Consider the following 17,177-nt stretch of genomic DNA (forward strand, 5'->3'; position numbering starts at 1 on the left):
CTTCCTTAAACATTTGCTTTCCTTTTGCAACCTTTTGCTTCAATGTAGTAGAAGGAAATCCTTTGAATCCCTGCTAGAATCCTATGTGCTCCTGTAAGAGGTCCTATCAGGGACACTGTAGCCAACACCACTGAAGAAAGACGGGGCTCACAGCTCTAGAAGAGATGGTGGGGCCACAATTTTAATGTGGGCTTATGAACATGGTCTCTAAGAATCCTATTTGTATGTCATGGTAGACACAGAACCTGTCATTTTAAAAACAGTGACACTACAATTTCCAGTGATGTTAAAATTTAAAATGACCTGCAAGTTAAAAGTAAATAAAACACAGGTGAAAGTTACCTGTGTGTTCACTACATATACTGTTGTTTTAAACTCTGGTAGAGTCACCATTTTTTTTTTTTTGGTCAGTTCTGGGGCTTGAACTTAGGGCCTGAGCACTGTCCTTGGGCTTTTCTCAAGGCTAGTGCACCACTAGCCAGCACCACTTCCAGCTTTTATTTTCTAAATATGTGGTACCAAGGAATTGAACCCGGGCCTTTGTGCATGCTAGGCAAGCACTCTACCACTAGGCCAAACTCCCGGCCCCATAATTTTTAAAAAGAATAAAACTAAAACAGCTCTAAGAATTAAATCATCAAGTATCATTGGCTGTAGGGTAAGAAAATAATATTCTAGCTTACAGGTAAAAGCAGTTCTAACAAAAGAAAAAAAAAAACAACAGTCACCCTTTATCCTCATCATCTATAGTTTCCAAGCAAACACGTTCTTTGTCCAACACAGCTGTTTTATTTCATGGTCCAACACAAAACACAGTTTATCCTTTACAAATGATGATAAGGTTTTGGAAAAAAAATACACCTTTCAGTAAAATGAAACTTAAAATGATTGCCTTGAAATTATCTGATAGGAATGGCTCATGGAAAATTCAAGTGGGCTATGTTGTAAAAATAAACTAAATGGGTTTAGTTCTTCTGTAAAGACTAATGCTAAATGACAAAGCTTTTGCTTTTTTTTTTTTTTTTTTTTTTTTTTGTGGGTCACAGGGCTTGAACTTGGCCTGCATGCTATCTCTGAGCTCTTCAGCTCAAGGCTACTGCCCTACCCTTGAGCTAAGCTTCACTTCCTGTTTTCTAGAGGTTAGCTGGAGATATGTGTCTTAGGTCCTTTTGTGCCCTGGGCTGGCTTTCAACCTCAGATCTCAGACTCCAGATTAGCTAGGATTACATGCGTGAACCACCATGCCTGTCAGCTTTGCCAGATCTTCGGCTGAACAGTATCAACTTAGCCAAAGGTTTGAAACAAAAAAAAATTTCTAATCTTTACTTAGGATGGGAGATAGAAGAACAGTTCTGTCGTTTGGTAAGAGTGAAGAGATTAAGAACTTTGGGCTATGAATAATACCAAGAGTGAAATGATCCAAGTGAAGCCTCAAGTTTCCCTCTTAGGCCTTCCAATAGGACTCCCAAACAGCAAAGCAACTGAAGGCTCTGAAAGGAAGACACTAAAAACCAGAAGGACTAATCACCAGTATCTGTTACCATAGGTAACACCAAGACCCCAGGGCAGAGGCCAGGTTCTTTCACACAGAGGCACTGATGACACTGGAATGGAGACACCCTGAGGGGAGGGGTGGGACACAGTGGATCCAATGAGCAAAAGGCTTAAGTTCTTGGGACAGTGACCACTGCTGGTTTCAAAAGCTTATCATGGGGGTCTCACAATCAGCGTACATAGATTCCTTCTCCCTCCTCTCACACCCACTCCTATCTTTGTTTTCTACATGGATTACTGGCAATGGAAGCTCACTGAATCAAGACCACACAGGTTTCTAAAATGGCAAACATTTTCACACTTCAGTAGGGTGGGGAGTTGGTGGTGGGTTGGGTGTAGGGGTATAAAAAGAAATATTGGGAAAAGTTGAATGTTATTCTTGGTAGAAACTGATAAGCCATACTTTGAATACACCCTTTTTTTTTCTGCCTTAAAGAGTCAAGTTCTCAGGCTAGGAATATATTACCTGGCATATAAGAGGCCTTGAATTTAATCTAAAACAGACAAAGGGGGAAAGAGGTAGAAAGTGAGAGTTGGAGGGAGACTATCCAAGTTGTTCCCAAACTCCTCAGCCTCCAGCGTACCTAGAACTACAGATCTGCAATACTGCACCTGATAAATATCTCAGATATCTTAAAAAATGATTCACAGAAATCAACTAAACTAGAAATTCATTTTCCCCTTGCTTTTAAATTTCATGTGCACTGTTATAAGGAAAAATAAGACAGCAATATTAACATTAAGCCTCTTTTAAGCTCCCTGAGATAACATTCAGAGACACTACTCCATACAATACAACAGCACAAAGTCAACTGTTTTACAAAGATCATTTACAATAAAAATCAAGTTTCCATTTCACCTTACATAACATACAAGATACACAGTATCCTTATGATTGTGTGTTGCTATACATCTATCCATGTCAGAAAAAAAAAATGATCATAATATAAAATTTTCAAAGTAAGATTGGCACAAGTCCCTGAGTTACTTTTAACAGTCCTTCAGGCTGATTTCCACAGCAGCTTCTTTCCCAGCCATCCTGGCCCCTTCTTCCCACAATGCCTCACTCCCTTTCTTAACACTCCAGCTGCCCCTTTACATGAACTGAGGCAGAGGAGGGAAATGGATGGGGGAGGGCACATTTCATGCATCCTTCTTCCTACAATTGCCTACAGTGGTTTAGTGTTCTAACATCTCTAGGGCTTTATGCCGCAGGTGCTCATCCAAACACTGGATGGCAAATAGGTCAACATCCACATCAAACTTATTGGCAAAGAAGTGATGCTTGCGAAGCATCCAATGCAAATCCCCAGCCCCAAAAACACACACGGAACGCACATGGACCCCGTCACAGCGTGGGTAAGGTGCACCATTGGACACGTCGCCTTCAAAGTATTGCCACTTGACAAACCTAGCCACGGCGTTCATGTCAGACAAGTCATATTTATTGCTTGAGGACAGGGATCCTGGGACTTCAGGAATCCTCTGGATGGTGGCCCAGAGATATTCATCCGGACTATACGTGTCCTGAGCCCACTCCATGAATTTTTGGATGCTTTCATTCTCCAACACGTATCTCACATACTCCCTACTGACCACAAAATAGGCACTGCCTGAAAACAGGGGAGTTTTCAGGGGAGGCTTTGCTTTCACAGTCCCTGTGTTAATGATCCTGCCATTCACAATGGCATGATGCTTTTTCCACCTTTCTTCCTTATGGGGTGGCATCTTCTCTGTTTCTAGGTTGTTTTCACCCATGAATGACTTGAGCTTCCTAACAATTTCCAGGTTGGTTTTAATAGGAAAATCCATCCCGCACAGATTGATCAAGTATTTCCAGTCTGCATTCATTGCATACAGGTCCTTCATGCAGTTGAGATCTGCCTGAACCCGGCTCCAAGATGCATACACCACTGTCTCCAACTGACTGGCCACAAAGACGTTACTGAAACATGAAGCGATGCTCATCACGGCAGCTAAAAAGGTGTCCTCAGATTTCTTGTCCACGTGAATGCAGTAGAAATTCTGCGGCATGTAGATGGCTCGCAGGAGCCTGTCAAGCATCTCAATCTTATGATGAACCACGATGGAATATGCAATTGGGAAACTTACCTCTTCCTTACTAAGGGGTTCTGTGATATATTTGCGCATCTTGATGAAAGAGCCACAGTCCCTTGTCATGTTTATATAATCCTGCGGCGTCCATCGAGGCCGCCTCTTAAACCCCACGGTGAGCATCTCAAGCTTTGCCTTTCGGATTTCCTCGCCATCACCCTGTAACACTTTGGTGCAGTTGACATTCCTACTAGGATTCTCTTCTGTAAGCTCCAGGTGTCTGACACTTACAAACTCAGGCTTCTGATGGATCTTGAACACAGACAAGGTGACCAAAGACAAAACAAGAACCATAAAATAGTATTTAGTGGGATAAGAAAAAAGTCTCCTCCGCAGTAAGTTTTTCAGCATTTCAAAGGACAAGGAGAGACTTCCCTTTTCCTTAAGGGTGCTGTGATAGGCTTGGGTATCAAGGATTTTTCTCTCTTATTCAGTTTGAGTGTGTCAGAGGCACAAGGGCATCTTGAAAGGCAGAACAGCGCTAAAAGCAAAACAGAAACAATATAGATAAATAACAGTCTTGCACAGCATCTTCTCAGGCTTGAAAATGCCTTTTTGCTACAAAGGTCAGTTGTTTAAAAGACAAGCAAGGTGGGTTAATGAGAGGAAAAGATCGTTTTACAGGAAACCCACAGTCTATATTAAAGCCACAGACAGGGCGTGGAGTGGGGGGGCGGAAGGGGTTGCTGAATACAGCTGCCAAAGCCTAGCACTAAGTTGTCCTACATATCCCCAATTAACATGTGATTAAAGATTCTTCCTCAATTAACATGCATATGCTGAGATGGAGTGGAGAACCTAGGCTGTCATTATTGAACTGTCCGTTTTGGGGGAGTGTTGATGCTGTGCCAAAATTAAGAACCATTCCAACCATTACTAATAATTCCCCCTGACAGCTACTGAAGTCCGTGCATTGGTGTCAGCAGCCAGGAAGACTGGGGGAAATCAGATCTATTGTTTTCTGCTGTTTAAGATTGAGGGCATACTCAGACATTTTTAAAGAATCTTCCAAAGCAGAGTGTAATTCAACTGTGTTTTCAAACGAAATTAAAATAGTTTTAGGTAAAATGAGGCCAGATTTGGGACTGAGTTAGTTTTGTTTGTTTGTTTTGCCAGTCATGGGCAAAACACAGGGTTGGAGCACTGTCCCTGAGCTCCTTTGTTTACACAAAGCTAGTGCTCTACCACTTGAGCCACAGCATCACTTTCAGCTTTTTTGGTTTGTTTATGTTGTACTAAGGAATCGAACCCAGGACTACATGCATGATAGGCAAGCACTCTACCACTAAACCACATTCCTAGCTCCACGAGTTAGGTTAACACCATATTTAAATTCAGTTCAATGATAAGCACTATAGGAAGACAAGACAGACACAGTTCAAAATAGAGCCTGCATTTCGTAATAATGGAGCCTTTTTCCCTGGAACCAGTGACTTACACTGATAATCCTAGCAACTTAGGAGGCTGAGATCTGAGGATTATTGTTTAAAGCTAGACTAGGCAAGAAAGTCCATGAGACTCTTATTTCTAATTAATCAGTTAAAAAAAGCTTTAAGTGGAGCTGTGGTTCAAGAGATAGAGTGCTAGCCTTGGGCAAAAAAGCTCAGAGACAGCATCTATGCCTTGAGTTCAAACATCAGGAGTGGCACACAAATAAATTGTAATTTATGACAGACATTGTCCACTGGAGACAATCCTACTTTTACTATATAATACTTATATTCAAATATTCTTTAGTATTTTCTGTGTGTGTGTGTGTGTGTGTGTGTGTGTATTTGTGTGTGTGTGTGCGCGCACACATAGAGGGGCTTGAACTTGAGGCTTCATGGTCTTGCTTGGCTTTTTTTTCCCTTTCTCCAGAGTGGTGTTGTACCTATCGACTCATAGCTCTACTCAGCCTTTTTGCTGGTGAACTGGAAATGAGAGTCTCATGGACTTTTCTGCCTGGCCTGGCTTCAAACCTCAATCTCCAGATCTTAGCATCCTGAGTAGCTAAAATGACAGGTGCAAGCCACAAGCACCCAGCTATTGTTTAGTTTTTAGAAACAATTACATTACTTAGCAAATTGGTTCTACAATGAATAGGTGCTATTCTAAAACTGATCAAACACCATGAACTACACCCATACCAGATTTATACAATGATGTTTGTTTTTCAGTTTAAACTCAGTGCCTGTTTGCTGGGCAAGTGCTCTACTCCTTAAGCCATTTCTCTAGGTCCAAATTTAGAGACTTCACATAGGAGGCTTTCAAAGAAAAATCAGCTTTGTTCTTTGAGACAGGTTCTCACTACACGCTATGCTAGCCTCAAATGTGTGATCTTTACAAATCAACCTCCTGGGGACTGACATTACAGGTGTGCATAACCATTTGCTTGAAATAAGTTTTAACTGCCAGAATTAACACTGGACCTCTTACATATTTCAATGGGAAATAAATCATTGCTATTGTTAATCAAAATAAAAGTTACCAACACAACATACCTGCAGCATAAACTTAAGCACGTGGATTTTTACCATTCAGAATAAATAGACGTCTGGGTCATTCAGTGTTCTGAGTCCTGGCTCAGCCAGTCACTGTCATACTTCAAGGTTTCTTAAATGCATCGACAATGGTGATAGACCTCTAGGGATGTTTAACTTACCTACAAGACAAAAAGAGAAAGAGTGAGGCAGATGGATGTTCACACCCTGATTATGTCGGTCTTCTAAAATGTCCTTATTTACAATCTTATTTTTTTCATTTAATACATTTATGGTTTGTTAAAGGTTTGAAAACAACTGGAAATTTAAGCTTGTGTGTGTGTGTGTGTGCACGCGCGCGCGTACACACGCGTGTGCACACGTTTGGTGTGTATTGCTAGGAACAGAACCCAAGGTCTTTTACATGCTAGGCAAGCTCTCTACAAGTGAGTGAGCTATATCCCCAGCCATTGGGGAAGCCTATAGGAAAGGAAATTCTAATGGCCTTTTCCAAAAGGTGTGCGGAGCAACCATGTGGGAAAATCTAACAGGGTAGATCCTTACTATACAGATTCACTGACATGTTAATAACCATATATAATCTCCTTTTCCTTTGACTATCGTGATCCCTGACCTGGTCCAAAGCTCTATTCAAAAGCAAACATTTCTGTTAAAATCCTCAAGCATTTCTACCACTACAACATCAAAACATTGCAATGACATCCTTGCCCCTTATTAGTTCAAGACATTTGTAGAAACCTCTGTCCAGTCACTGGAAACCCTGAAAGGAACTGAGCAGAGATTTCAGTGACCTCATACAACAAATACAGGCACTGGAAAATTACTCAGGGAAAGTATCAAGTGCGGGGAATGTGGTTTAGTGGTAGAGTGATTGCCTAGCAATCTCTATAAGGTCAATTCCTTCACACCACATAAATAAAAAATAAAACATTGCTATGACTGCAGTATTATACTAAATGGTGAAAGACTGGAACCATTCACCTTAAAATCAGGAACTAGACAGGGATGCCCACTCTCTCCACTTCTCTTCAATATAGTGCTAGAACCCTTAGCCAGAGCAATAAGGCAAGAAAAGGACATCAAAGGGACCCACATAGGGAAAGAAGAAATTAAACTATTCACAGATGACATGATCCTCTACTTGAGTGACCCAACAAACTCCACTCCCAAACTTCTAGAATTAATAAATTACTTTAGCAAAGTGGCAGGATACAAAATTAACCTTCAGAAGTCAGTAGCCTTCTTGTACACCAACAATACACAAACAGAAGGCCAAATCAAGAAAATGATCCCATTCGCAATAGCCCCCAAAAGAATAAAATACTTAGGAATATACTTAACAAAGACGTAAAGGAATTATTCAATGAAAACTATAAAAACCTAACAAAAGAAATTAAAGAGGACACTACGAAATGGAAAGACATCCCATGCTCATGGCTAGGGAGAACCAACATAGTGAAAATGGCTATACTGCCAAAATTCATATACAAATTCAATGCAATCCCCATCAATATCCCAAAGACATTCTTTACGGAAATAGAAGATATAATCCAAAGATTCATATGGAACAAGAAAAGACCTAGAATAGCCAAAACAATTCTAGGCAAAAAGAGCAATGCTGGTGGTATTACAATACCAGACTTCACACTCTACTATAGAACCATAATATAATAACAAAAACTGCTTGGTATTGGCACAAAAACAGACCAGAAGATCAATGGAACAGAATAGAAGACCCAGAAATAGAACCACATACCTATAGGCAACTTGTATTTGACAAAGGAGCCAAAGATATACAGTGGAACAAACACAGTCTATTCAATTATTGGTGCTGGCAAAACTGGGCAGCCACAGGCAGAAAACTAAAAATTACCCTAGCCTTTCGCCATGCACAAGCATTAACTCAAAGTGGATCAAAGACCTCAACATCAGACCAGAAACCGTGAAACTGCTACATGATAAAGTAGGAGAGACAATGGAACTCATAGGCACAGGCAAAAGATTCCTGAACAGAATCCCAGGGTCACAACAGATTGGAGAGAGACTCGATAAATGGGACTACCTAAAAATAAAAGATAAAAGCATACTCGCAAAAGTAGAGAGACAGCCAACCAACTGGGAAAAGATATTCACCAACAATACATCTGACAAATGCTTAATATCCAGTATCTACAGGGAACTCAAGAAACCTATCCCACCCAAACCCAACAAGCCATTTACTAAATGGGCAAGGGAACTAAAGAGAGACTTATCAGAAGAAGAGATTAAAATGACAGAAAAGCATATGAGAAAATATTCATCATCCATAGTCATAAAGGAAATGCAAATAAAAACAACCCTAAGATGCCACTTTACCCCAACAAGAATGGCCAAGATATTGAACTCAGACAATGACAGTTGCTGCAGGATTGTGGAGAAAAAGGAACCCTACTGCACTGCTGGTGGGATTGTAAACTAGTTCAGCCACTCTGGAAAGCAGTGTGGAGGTTTCTTAAAGAACTGAAAATTGACCTTCCCTACGATCCCGTCAAACCACTCCTGGGCATCTACCCTGAACATCATAACCCAAGATATGATAAGGACACCTGCTCAGCTATGTTCATCTCTGCACTATTCACAATAGCCAGGTGATGGAAACATTCCAGATGCCCTACTGCAGATGAATGGATACAGAAAATGTGGTACATATATACACAATGGAATTCTACATAGTCAACAGACAAGATAAAATAATGGCATTTGCAGGGAAGTGGATGAATCTAGAGCGAATCATGTTGAGTGAGACAAGTCAAGACCAAAGGAACAAAAGGTGCATGGTATCCTTAATATGTGGCTATTAGATCCAAACAAGAGCGAGGACTCAATAGTTAACATACCCAATGCTATGGACATGGTACTGGAAATATAAACACAACTACATAGACATAAAAATTTATGATTCTATAGACATAATGTTTTATTACATAGATTAATATGTATCTACGACATACAAACCCTCAGCCTAATTTTGTATGTTCTAAAATCTAAGTGCCAGTGATTGTATAAAGAGATTCCCTTCTTGAATATGTTTATTAAACAAGTCATTTGAAATATAATGTAAGGCCGGGAGTTTGGCCTAGTGGTTAAAGTGCTTGCCTAGCATGCATGAAGACCCGGGTTCGATTCCTCGGTACCACATACATAGAAAAAAAAGCTGGAAGTGGTGTTGAGGCTCAAGTGGTAGAGCTCTAGCCTTGAGAAAGTCCAAGGACAGTGCTCAGGCCCTGAGCTCAAGCCCAGGACTGGCAAAAAAAAAAAAAAAAAAAAAAAGAAATATAATGTAAAAATCAATGTTAATAAATTCTTTAAAAAAAAAGCATCTGAGCATATTAGTGTCTTCTCTGCATGTGGGGGAGGGGAGAGCAAGTGTGTGTGCACACCCCATTACTGGGGCCTCTCACTTAGCTATTTCTACTCAAATTTGGCATTCTACCATTTGAGTTATACCTCTCCTTCCAACGTTTTGCTGGTTAATTACAGGTAAGAGTCTCTCAGATTTTCCATCAGTATGGCTTCCAACCATGAGCCTCAGATCTCTCAGCCCCTTGGAACAACTAGATTATGCCTGAGCCAACTATTCCTGGCCTATTATCTTCTTTTTCTTTTGGTTATAAAGAAGATTGAACTCAGTCCTATGTTCACAAGAAAAGTAATCTTCCAACTGAGCCAGGTCCATTTTACATTCTATATTAGGCTAATCAGCTTGAATCATCAAGAATTCTTAGTTCAAGCAGAGAATATAATCTTGGAGGAAACGAAAGGAAGGAAAGAATGAAAAGATGGTATCTGAAAACAACAGTTCTTTACAGGTGACTGCCAGAAAAAGAAATAAAGAAAAAACAAAACAAAACAAGGAACCCAAGAATATGATGTTCTGTTCTGTTCTGTTCTTTTTTTTGTTCAGTCCTGGGGCTTGAACTCAAGTCCTAGGCACTGACTGCCCTTGGGCTTTCTCAAGGCTAGAGCTCTAGACTTGAGCCACAGCACTATTTCCGGCTTTTTCTATGTATGTGTTACTGGGGAATCAAATCTGGGTCTTTGTGCATGCTAGGCAAGAAGTCTACCACTAGGCCAAACTCCCAGCCCCTGTTCTTTCTTCTATACTGCCAGTGAAGTCAAGGAAGGAGACAACAGAAAAACTACAAAATGCCACTCAGGTGACAGTACGGTCACACCCCAACATCATTTTATAATTTATGTAATTTTTATATAATTTAATAATGTATGTGGGAACATAAAATGAATGCCACTTGGGACAAAGTGGAAAGGTCCATTTGAGTATTCAACGGAGTGGTAAGGGAAGAGGAGCAAGGAAGATAGCAAGGAAAACAGAAGAACAGATAAAGTAACTGACTAACTAGACCCTCAAACCCTAGACTGAAAAAGATCCATGTCCACTTACTATTATAATGGTCACAAGTCTCTGGAACTGGTGACAAGAATATTTTACAAGGAAGGTCTGGCAGCCATTTAGAAAGCAGGTAAGTCTTCACTTCAAACTTTGCCACGATCCAGGGTTTAGGCTCTGCAGAAGTTCCTCAGGCTGGAGCACGCCAGGCCCCAGGAAAGGAATGCAGAGTTCCATGCAGAAAACAGGGACCCAGGCAAGAATAATGACCCCTCCTTCCTCCTCTCTGGCTTCCTTATTCCAATCTGATCTTAGGATCTTGGCTGTGAAAACAAAGTCCAAGTTCATTTACTGGGAAATCGAATTAAGCCTACAAAAGGCTTAGCAAATATTATAATGGGTGCTCCTTCCATGTTCAAAGGAAGTACCTTATATACAATAAATAAAATGCCGATGCCAATAAAATGCTCAGGAAGATAATTCCTTTCATTGAAAATAAATGGATGGCGGTGATTGTATATAGAGATTCCCTTCCTGAATACTTGTTTGTTAAACATGTCATTTGAAATATGATGTAAAAATCAAAGTTAATAAATACTTTAATGTATGGGAATTAATGCACCATCTATCTGGCAAATATCATGTAACCTTTCTATTAATTACAATAAAAATATATGAAAAAAATAAATACTTTAATAAAAAATCATTTAAAAAAAAGAAAACAAATGGATGGCCGGGGTGCTGGTAACTCAAATTTGTAATTCTAGCTATTCAGGAGTCTGAGAAGTGGAAGCTGAGATCTGAGGTTTGTGGTTTGAAACCAGACCATGCAGATAAGTGCTTGAAATGCTTACCTCTAATTAACCAGCTAAAAAAAACAGAAATGGAGGTAAAGCTGAAGGGATAAGTGCAAGATGAGGCCCTGAGTTCAAGCAAAACTAGTACCAAAAGAAAAAGAAAATGGATGGAGGAGAATACATTTTCTGAAGACAGCCAGACAATATTGCCATTCCATATGTTCTTCTGTAATATGACCTCCAATCTCTAATCAAGTAGTAAAACTCTTCCCCCTTTCATTTGAGCAGCCATATGATAATATTGACTGAGAAAAGTTTAGCATAAGTGTAACTGACCACACCAAAGCTAAGACACATAAAACCAGGCAGCTACTGCCAGCTTGCTTGGAAGATTTTCTCTCTTGAACCAGCTTGTTATAAGAAGCCAGGTTTGGTTAGAACAGAGAGAAAGATGCCCTTTTCAACAGTTCCACCTGAACCCAACCTCCACATGACCCCAGGTGCTGAGTACGTGAGTGAAGACACCATCAGATGGGTCTAATCACTCTCTGCTGGAATCTTTATTGAATTCTCGAGCCATGCACATCAGGAATAAGAAAAATAAAATGGCAAATGCCATGTGTTACTACATTGGAGATAGTTTGCCTCACAGCAATAGATGAGGAGAACAATGAGAAGCCACAAAACACCTAGGAAAATAAAAAGAATCCTTGAAAATCGATGGTACAACAGCAGGCATTAAAAAAAAACAAAACAAAACAAAGCAAAACTGAGTGAAAGAGTTGGAAAACAACCAAACTAAGAATTCTCAGACCGACTGACTAATGAGGAGAAAAAAATAAAGAGAAAGAAATACAATAATTCAGAGTCAGCCGGGAAATTCACCTTCTAGTGGAAAGGGAGAAGAAATATTTGTCATCAATTAAAGAAATGAAGAGCTGGACACAGGCAGCTCATACCTGTAATCTGAGCTACTCAGGAGGCTGTGACTGGAGAATCTCAATTTGAAGCCACCTCAGGCAGGAAAGTCCATGAGACTCTTAGCTCCAATGAACCACTAAACAGCTGGAAGAGGGGATATAGCTCAAGGGATACAGCACCAGCCTGAGCCCCCAGTACCAGCGCAGTCAATAAATGAATAAATAAACAGTACCCAAGATTAAGAAATGGTTACTAGAGGACAAATTGATGAAATCCATGTATGATGGATGAAACCAGAACTCACACCGAATTATGAATCCACCACAAAATGTCAGAACACTGGGAGAACGAATCACGGAGGTTTCTAAATAGGGGGAAAATGAAACCACACAAAGTGGATTCAGAGACCAGTGTGGCAGTACATGCCTGTTAATCTCAGCACTTTCAGAAGGCAGAGGCAACCTGGACTACATAGTGGATTCAAGGTCACCTTGGGCTACACAGAGACCCTGTCTCAAAAATAAAAAGAAATGTCTTCATATTTCACAAAATCCAGCTGTAGAAAATAAAGCAAACAATCCCCCCCCCAAAAAAACCCCCAAAACGAACACTCAGCGCTGAATAAAACAGAATGAAGTCTAGCTGGGAATTCTTAGGAATTATTAATCAAAGTAAGTGTAAAATAAAAAGCATTTATGTCTTAAAATATTTACATTGCCCTACCTATTCTCATGAAGCTACCAGAAAATGAGCTCTATAACACAGCAGTATTAACCAAGAAAGGGAAAGAATCATGAGGGAGAAACAGATGTAAAATAGACAAAAAGAGTCCCAGGAATATGGCCAAGTGCCATGTTAGGTCATGTATTAAACAAAGAGACAAACCATGGTAGGTAAGAAAGCCCGGGCACTCACATCTCCAAGAACAAAAACTCATGAATGGTAAGTAGGGCCTCTGCTAGGCTTATCCATTTCCTGCTCTCTCCTTTGGCCTGCTTTTGGTGGCACTGAGGCAATAAACACTGAAAACCAACTAACAATGGCAGGCTTTGAGTCTGTTTGTAATAAGTACCTTGAAAACAAAGCAAACTAAGGAAGTTAGGAGTGTAATTATGGATCCCAAACCAAGCAGTCATTCAATAATGAAAACAGTAATCATAACCAATCACATGGTTTAGCTCTGAAGAACAGGGCCTTTATATGTAAACACTATCAATCAATGTGCAGTGCAACTATGCCTGAATCCATGACATCCATCCCTAGCAACAGGAGGGGAGGGAAGGGAGGGAGGAGAGGGAGGCAGGAAGAGAGGAGAGGCAAGCCAGGAGAGGAAGGAGAGGAAGGAGGGGAGGGAAAGGAAGAGAGGTAAAGGGAGAGAAAGAGAGAGGAAAGAAGGAATAAAGAACAGGAGAGGGTAGAAGGGTGGAAGAGGAAAGGAGGGAGAGAAAGAGGGAGGGAGGGAATAAAACAGCAAGCACCATATAAGGTGCCATGGGAGCATGGTGCATTTCTTTGATGCTACAAACCGAGAACTTCTAATTTTGGAATGGTCTTATCTCCAACAGCTAGACATGGTACAGACTCATGGAAAGTATGAAGTAGGGGTAAAAGATATATGCAATGCACACACACACACACACATATATGTGTATGTATATATATGTGTGTGTGTGTGCGTGTGCACATACATATTTATATATATATGTATATATATATATATATATAATTGATACATGTAAGAAAAGGTCCCAAACCATTGATTACCAGATCTAGATTTTAGTTTGAAAGAAGATCAGGAGAACTTCATTCTCAAGCAAATAAGGGCCACCCACTAGATATAACTAGTTCACATGTATTTGTATTTCAAAATGAAGCAGATTTCAAAATCTAATATTCAATCTGAGACCAGACACTTACTAGTATATATCAATTTAGAGAAATTACACCATGTAAAGATGCGGAACAATGTTAAAAGAAATCAGTTTCATATGTTCATGTGATTGAAGCCAATGTCAAAAGTGTCAGAGACAGACATATAAGAGATAGAGTAGGAAACAGATAAACCTGAGGGCAGAGGCCCTACTATTATGGAATGGAATTCTTTTTATGTAGGTCATAGGACTTGAACACTGGGCCTGTGCATTGTCCCTGAGCTCTTCAACTCAAGGCTCTTCAACTCAGGAGGTTAAGATCTGAGGATAGCAGTTTGAAGCCAGCCAGGGCAGGGAAGTCCCTAAAACCCGTATCTCCAATTAACCACCAGAAAACAGGAAGTGGCTCTGTGGCTCTAAGCAATCGAGCACTAACCTTGAGCAAAGAAGCTTAGAGAAAGAACTCAGGCCCCAAGTTCAAGCCTTGAGACTTAAAAGACAAATTAAGTGAACACATAAATAAAATAAAGGTGCTAAACCCCCAAAACATTTAAGAACGGCTGATTGGAAGGACAGGTGAGAAGACACAGAAGGGTAACTTGGAGGTGAGGGAGAATTAAGTCCTCCCCAATAGTAAAAAGAACTTGAAAGCAGGGAAGGGGGCCAGGAACAATGTAAACATATGCTTTAGGGACAAGAAAACCACATCCATAGAAATCTACATAAAGTTTCAAATGGTTGGCTGAGTGCAAGGGGCATGCATGGTGTCTCAGTGGTACAGGGACACAAAAGACGGTGGCAGCCCAGGCATAAAGCTAGATCTGACCTGGAAATGAACCTGGGCAAAAAGAGGCTGAAGGTGTGGTTCAAGCTACACAGAACATGTCAAGCAAGTATCAAGCCTGGAGTTTAATCCTCAGAACCGAAAAACAGACGAACAAACAAAAAGCACAAACGGTGGAATTGAGTGTTATACTTTACATTGTAACTACTGAGAGCTTGAAATAGGACTATAAATGAATTTAATTAATTATAATTAAAATTTAAAACCAGAAGCGCCAGAAAATGTCCTTGCCTTAAATAAAACTGCACTGTTTGGGTAGGACTTTTCTCTTTACTAGCTGACAGGGTATGATCTCACCATTTATCATTACCTTATCATTTACCTTATACACTGGACACATATGTCATTTCAATAACTTATTAATAAATCGTCATACTGCCTTATATATATGGTTAAAATAATACACCTTCATTAATACTAATTAATATATTACAGGTTGGCAGTAGTATATTAATTTCAAATATGAATCTCTTTTCTGAAATGCTAGAATTATTCTGAATTCATTTTTCTTTAAATTTTTGGAATACTGTTGGGGGGGTTGAGGGGGGGCGCCACGCAGGCGCACGCAAAGTAGGAAATCTTGCGAAGGAAACCTAGTTTAAGAAAAAAAGTCATTGATGTTCTGTTTTGTTTTGTCAGTTGTGTGGCTTGAACTTAGGACCTAGCCATTATCTCTTGATTTTTTTTTCTGTCACTTAATGTGGGGACTCCTAGCTAGTGGCATAAGAGCCCAGGCTGCTTGCCACCTGTGTTTCCGTGACTCTGTGACTTGGTGCTGGACACTCAGTGACAAGCAGTCCAGAGCCAGAGGGCGCCTGGCCCCTCCCACCTCGAGCAGGAGCTGGGGCATGTTTCAGGACACCATTGACTGACAGTGGCATTTGGGAAAGACCCAATAATTGCCACTGCTTGATCTGTATTTTAGTGAGCATGTTTTCTAAAATAAAGTTAGATCTGCACAGAGAGTCTGGTCTCTGGAGTCTGTGTTCCCGGGATTATTCGTGGGCTCTGTCCCCTCCTAGACATCCGAGAAGGACCCTAACAACTTAAGGCTAGCACTCTAACACTAGAGCCACAGCACCACTTCCAGTTTCTAGTAGCTAATTGGAGATAAGAGTCTCATAACCTTTCCTTCCCAGGATGGCTTTGAACCACAATCGTCAGATCAGCCTCCTGAGTAACTAGGACTACAGGCATGAGCCTAGAGCACTGATGTTTATATACTCGATAGACACATAGCCTGAGGGTCATAACTGTGTCACTGTGTCAGGGCTCTGATGTAATCTGTCACATGGGGTCAGGAGTGGAATTTTCCACTTGTAAGAAGTTTCAGATTTTGAAGTAGTTTGGAGTTCAGTTTAACACTGTTCCTTTGTATTAAAATTAAGTTTGCTGCTTCTTTTTTGTTTTTCTGTTTTCAAGCACTGCTTCTAGAAACTTATATGTGGTTCACATATTTCTATTGCACAACAGAGAATGAGAAATTCTAGGGGTTACTGGCAAAACGATGTTGTTTTTCATCACAGTGACTGTGTGGGAAAGAATTCTCCATAGCCCCTTTTACAACTTGAGATGTACAAAAAATAGCCTTGGGGGCTAGGAACCTGGCTTAGTGGTAGAGTGTCTAGCATACATGAAGCCCTGGGTTCAATTCTTCAGTACTATATAAACTGAAAAAGATGGGAGTGGCTCAAGTGGTAGCACGCTAGCCTTGAGCAAAAAGAAACTCAGGGACAGTGCCCAGGTCCTGAGTTCAAGCCCCAGGACTGGCAAATAATAACAACAACAGCAGCAGCAATAATGGTTATGATGATGATGATGGATGATGATAACGTGGGGGAGGAACTTTGACCTAGGGACTGATGACTCATAATAGTAACTCCAGCTTTTCAGGAGGCTGAAGATCAAGATTCAAAGCCAGCCCAGTCAGAAAAATGCAAAGTAATACATCCCTATGCCTCTGTACCAGCAAAAATCTGGAACTGAAGGTTTGGCTCAACTGGTATAGCACCAATAGTGAGGTTGTAAGCACAAGGCCCTGAGATCAAGCCCTAGAACTGAAGTGGGGAGATCAGGTCTGACTACTGCTATCTTGGCCACCTGGTGAGTGGTAGGATCTGGCATCTTGTCTTCATAGTTGGGGAAGAAGGCCCAACTCCCAGATGATGGGTATGCCTGAATCCTTGGAGACAGGGGCAGGGACTT

General features: G+C 40.6%; 1 protein-coding gene across 2 annotated transcripts in view; it reads right to left on the bottom strand.

Moving 5' to 3' along the window:
* Positions 1-1,839: 1,839 nt before the first annotated feature.
* Positions 1,840-17,177, bottom strand: part of Gcnt1 (glucosaminyl (N-acetyl) transferase 1) — a 37,030-nt gene continuing 21,692 nt past the window's right edge. The window contains exons 2-3 of one of the 2 annotated variants that reach the window (XM_090329621.1): positions 6,153-6,313; positions 1,840-4,150 (exon numbers count right to left, since the gene is read on the bottom strand). In XM_090329621.1, coding sequence (XP_090185747.1) covers positions 2,734-4,020 — 1,287 coding nt within the window. In that variant the 5' untranslated portion in view covers positions 4,021-4,150; positions 6,153-6,313 and the 3' untranslated portion in view covers positions 1,840-2,733. The remainder of the gene's footprint in view (positions 4,151-6,152; positions 6,314-17,177) is intronic. The other variant, XM_090329622.1, reaches the window with a different exon arrangement.

The sequence above is a fragment of the Megascapheus bottae genome, chromosome 3 (assembly GCF_031878675.1).
Source record: "Megascapheus bottae isolate mThoBot1 chromosome 3, mThoBot2.hap1, whole genome shotgun sequence".
NCBI lineage: Eukaryota > Metazoa > Chordata > Mammalia > Rodentia > Geomyidae > Megascapheus > Megascapheus bottae.